Source organism: Cicer arietinum, chromosome 1, assembly GCF_000331145.2.
Source record: "Cicer arietinum cultivar CDC Frontier isolate Library 1 chromosome 1, Cicar.CDCFrontier_v2.0, whole genome shotgun sequence".
Classification (NCBI taxonomy): Eukaryota; Viridiplantae; Streptophyta; class Magnoliopsida; order Fabales; family Fabaceae; genus Cicer; species Cicer arietinum.
Window position 1 is genome coordinate 3,288,624 of NC_021160.2, and position 5,315 is coordinate 3,293,938.

At 26.3% G+C, this 5,315-nt stretch overlaps 1 protein-coding gene across 1 annotated transcript in view; it reads left to right on the top strand.

Annotated features, from left to right (window-relative positions):
* The first annotated feature begins 2,753 nt into the window (after nt 1-2,753).
* Nucleotides 2,754-5,315, top strand: part of LOC101506021 (protein MALE DISCOVERER 2-like) — a 5,935-nt gene continuing 3,373 nt past the window's right edge. The window contains exons 1-6 of the mRNA XM_027330437.2: nt 2,754-3,210; nt 3,335-3,706; nt 3,949-4,081; nt 4,270-4,341; nt 4,719-4,862; nt 4,943-5,086. Coding sequence (XP_027186238.1) covers nt 3,604-3,706; nt 3,949-4,081; nt 4,270-4,341; nt 4,719-4,862; nt 4,943-5,086 — 596 coding nt within the window. The 5' untranslated portion in view covers nt 2,754-3,210; nt 3,335-3,603. The remainder of the gene's footprint in view (nt 3,211-3,334; nt 3,707-3,948; nt 4,082-4,269; nt 4,342-4,718; nt 4,863-4,942; nt 5,087-5,315) is intronic.

Consider the following 5,315-nt stretch of genomic DNA (forward strand, 5'->3'; position numbering starts at 1 on the left):
AAAGACGTATTGTTGAAGGAGAAAGAGGAAAAGGAAGGATGAGAGAAGAGGAATTGGTTCATTGGAGAGAGGAAACATGAGAAAAAGAAAGAGAAATGGAGAAGAAAGGATGCTCCAATTGTTTGTTTTTGAGAAAAAAGAAGAGGAGTAGCGAGAGAAAGGTCTAAAGACGAGGAGAAATGGAAATTATGACATTAGAGAGAGAAGTGTTATTAAATTCAAAATAAAACAAGGGAAAGGACGAGAGAAAACAAAAAGTATAACAACTTTTTTAGGAAGACTAACTTATTTATCTTAAAAGGTACGGATATTTTCCTTCAAATATCTTCTTTTAAAAAAATTCAAAACACTTGCAAGTTATGTACTAAAATATTTTATTTTAGACATGTAATAGGTCGCATTCTTGATCTATGATGATATATAATGTTGTAAATATTTTCTTTCAAAAAATTACATTTTAAGAATGCGATCATTTATAAGTTAAAAAAAATATATTCGACAACATAATATATGATTGTAGGTTCGAATATCTAAAAAAAATAGAATATTTTAATATATAAATTTTAAAGGATATAATTTTAAAGAAAAATAAATAAATAAAAGATATTTGAGAGAAAAAAAAAAACCCAAAAGTGCACATATATGTGGCGTAAAAATTCAATATATCTCATTTTTAATCTATATCCTCTTTTCAACGAAAAAAAAATCAATATATCTTATTTTAAAATTAATATACAAAAATATTTTTTTTAACATTTAAGATGGTACAAGACTTTGATGCGACCACTTGCAACAAAGTTTTTTATCCTTTTGTATCTCTAAAATGCAATCTTTTGAAAGAGGCAAAAATATTTATTTCAAATGGTCCTATCTCCGTCTTACCACATCTTAAAGGTAATAAATAAATATGATATTTTCGAATATTAGTTTTAAAATGAGATATATTGATTTGTTTTAAAAGAAAATATGAAAGATTTTTTTAAAAGAAAATATAAAAGATTTTTTTTAAAAGAAAATATAAAAGATTTGTTTTTGAAATAAGGTTATTTTTAGTTTTTAAATATACTTAGTATATATATATATATTAGTTTTTAATACGGTAGATAGGTTTTAATTAATATATTATAATTTCAAAAATAATTGCTTAGATCTAAAAGAAAGAAAGATGTAAACGAGGGAGATAAATGAAGAGGGGAAAACAAGTTAAATTGTCTAGTCTAATTGTAAAAAAAGACATTTATTAGATTGAATGAGACACTATCTCTCACCTTAAATTTTTTACAACACAAAAAAAGAAAACTAAAAAAAGAAGAAAGTGGGACAAATATGTGATGCAAAGTGAGAGACATGTGGTGATATATATGACGTGGCAACAAAAGAAAATATTGAAAAAAAAAGGAATTGATAGAATGTCAAATTATTAATTTACTCAAACAATTACTTAGGTGTGAAATTTGAGATAATTTATATTGATACTTTTAGGATATATTAATTTTCTTAAAGGAAAATATTTGTATAATTACAATACATTTAGGCACACACACAAAAAAATATAAATCATTTAATTAATTTAAAAATAAATATTATCTAATAATTTTATCTTTTAATTTTATTATTTATGTGTATATCTAAATATGTGTCTAAGAATATTGTGACTATTCAAGTATTTCTCTTTCTTAAATAGTATTTTTATAAAAAAATATAAATAAAAAGTGTATATAAAATATTTAAATTTAAAGTTTTTTATTTATAAATAAAATAGTAAATATTATTTGAAATTCAACACATAATTTTTGAGCTTTTAAATTTAAAATATAAACATGATATTTAACTTAATAATATTAATATATTAATATTTATCAATTAAATTAATATTTAAAAAAAGTACCTAATCTAAACTTTATATCAAATATATTTGTTTTTAAATTTGATTTCAGATGAGGTATTAAATTAGATATAGCACAAGTGCACTCCTTTCATTATTACATACACATAGTAGAGTTGTAGCCTTTTTGCATCATGGATGTATGAGAATGACATTGGCAATCTTAAAGAACCATAAAATAAGAAAGGTCGTGTTAACAAGTTTGTGCTTTTAAAAATTGGAAATGACAAACTTTATGCTTTCTTTTTTATAGAGATAAATTTTATGCTTTTAGAAATTTAAAAACACGACTTCTAATATATTTTTAATATAAAATTTATATTTTTAATTTTTGATTAGTATTTTTAGAACACTTATTAGAATTTTAAAAAATGGTAATGAATATTTTAAATGCCTTAAAAACATTTATTAAAATATTTAAATATAAAAAAATTAATTAAAAATATATTGAAACTTATATTTTTCAATTTTTAAAAGTCTTTAAAATAGAAAAGTTTAATTTTTAATTAATTAACAAGTGCTAAAAGAAGAAAATAGCTAAAAATTATGGAGGTTTTTGACAAAAAGATTGTGGTTTTATTCAATAGAAACTTCCATTTTGATGGCATTTGTCAGTAAGACTCAATAAAAAATAGTGGTTTTATTTATATGATTGGATGATGTGGAGCAACAAACCATGTCAGACTAACCTAGTAACGAAACAAAAGCGCGTCCAAGAATGTCGGAAGTGGGGGCCAACAGAACCTACAACTCTACCGAAGAGAATTTTAGAAACATTGATAAAATAATTACAATAATAATAATAATAATAATAATAATAATAATAATAACTTGTACTAGTTAATTAAAAAAAAGAGCAAATCAAACGTGAAATTTTGGGTGGCTGGTGGGGGTGATGAGAGAGAGAGAGAGAATCTAAGAAACAAGACACAGAAAGAAAGAAAGCGAAAATAGTGAATCAACAACTGGGAAAAGGAAAGAGAGAGAAAATTAATTAATTAATTAACCAAAAGGGACAAAGACACAGAAATTAAACCTTAGAGAAACGAGAAAGGAAGCCCCATGATGAAGCAGATGGTCGAAGAGAGGGTCCTCTGAGATCATCCTTAAAAAGGCAGCAATAGAGATTAAAAAAAAAAACATTCTTAAAAAAAAGATTTAATAAAAACAATAGAGATTTAAATTTTATTAATTACATTCAACTTTTGCTGCCTTTTTTTTTTGTCTTTGTCTCAATTTGCCATCACCTTTCATCCCCCTTCCACCCAGCATTCCATTTCCTTGCCAAGTTGCTATAATTTGTTCACTTTTGACCCTTCTACGCGGTAATTCACTTTCTATATCAATGCTTATAAATAATGGGGTTATTTATTTATTTTATTTTCATTGCTCTTGATCTAATTATAATAATTCATTCATTTTGTTAATTTATTTTCTTCTTATTTTCAGCTACACATATTGCTGAGGATAATTGAGAGGAAGATATATTGAGTAGAGGCTACAAGGTTATGTCTTTGTTGAATATATTGTAACAAAGAGATAACATTGTAAAAATGAGGGATCCTGATATGATCAACTTTGGACCTCAAGAGCTTTGATAATTTTCTATGCTTAATTGTAATATAATTTAAGTTTTTCCTATAGTTAGTGAATTTCTTCAGCTTCATCTAAATAGATATACTGTGCCTCATTCGCGCTGGCATTGGCTTCATCAAGAAATGGGAATGAGATATAACACATTTGGATTTTGGTTTATAATTTATAATATTTGCTTCATTTCTCTTTTGGGAATCCATCAGTGTTGGTCGCTTAATGATGAAGGTGATTTTCATCACATAAAAACATTACTATAATTTTAGGTTTTTTAATTGAGTTTAATTTCTATACATAAAACTTACATGCCAGTATAAAAAAATAAAATTACATAGATATTTAATTAGATCTCACTATTTACTATTTAGATATGTCATGATACTATTTCCTAAATTAACTAATGGAAGAACATATAAATTATTATTTTTCATCTTACTTTATGATTATTCTAATTGGAATGGAAAATGCAGGATTGGCTTTGTTGGAGTTTAGGGCAAGAATAACATGTGATCCTCGTGTTGCTTTGGAAAATTGGAATCCAAATGATTGTGACCCCTGCAAGTGGTTTGGGGTGCACTGTATCGATGGTAGAGTGCAGATGCTGTAAGTTCCTTCGGTAATTCTTTTCCTTTCTTATAAATATTGCACTAAAATATTTCTCCTATATTGAGGACTTGCAATATTGTTGCAGAGTCCTTTAAAATCTTGCGTCATAATCAAATATAAACAAAATTAACATTTAAAAAGTTGAACTTTTTAAATAGTTTCCATTATGACTTGTGTCTTTGTAGGGACCTAAATGGGCTATCTTTAGAAGGGACATTGGCTCCTGAGCTTGGGAAACTTAGTCACTTAAAATATCTGTAAGAATCTAATGATGTTCTTGTTTTATTAGCATGAATTTCCTTTTTAGTGTATGTTTCTATTTGCATTGACTATCATTGATGTCAATAAATAAACTGAGTTCATGTTAAAGTTTTTTCATGATTACTGTGTTTAGTTTGGAAAAATTAAATCCATGATGATTACTTGTTTATTTCCCTAAATGCTCTTACCCCTTGTTGGTATATATTAACCACTTATAGTGACCAAATTAAATTTCAAGGCATTTATACAAGCAATTTATATCTTTCTACTATAACATAGTACTCTCCTATGTGTTGTGTTTTAGTAGTAAAAATGTGTCAGTTTCCTATATTTTATGACTATATTGATTCGAAATTCTGTTTCATTGTGACAGTGTGTTATGGAATAACAATTTTTCCGGTGCCATTCCTAAAGAACTTGGAGATCTAGCTGAGCTAGAGTTATTGGATTTAAGAGAGAATAACTTGTCAGGAAGCATTCCAGCAGAGATTAGTAGAATGTTATCACTAAAACACTTGTAAGTTAGTTCTATATTTACATGTATTTTTTTTATAAAGATTTATGTGTATTCTTGAAGGGTGTTTTATTTTATCATAGGTTGCTTTGTGACAACAAAATAGAAGAGAGTGATTCTCAAGATCAAGAAAAATTCAGATTTCCCTCTAAATCACTACTTGTTGATCATTGTTCATCACCTCTCACTACATTATTTTCCTGCATCAATAGAAAGTTTGGTCACGGGTAAGCAAATCTTCGTTTTTTTTCATTCTCCCTCAGAAAATGACCTTAGAAGTTCCGTTGCATGTTTCACAAGTTGTGTCATTTGAACAATTAAAATTTGACAACTTACACGACAACTTTTTACGTTATGTAGATAATTAATGGATATACCAAGTATCAAAACTCATTAACATTCCACATAACTTCATTAGCCACAACCTTAAATATGATTAACCACAATTAAATGTAG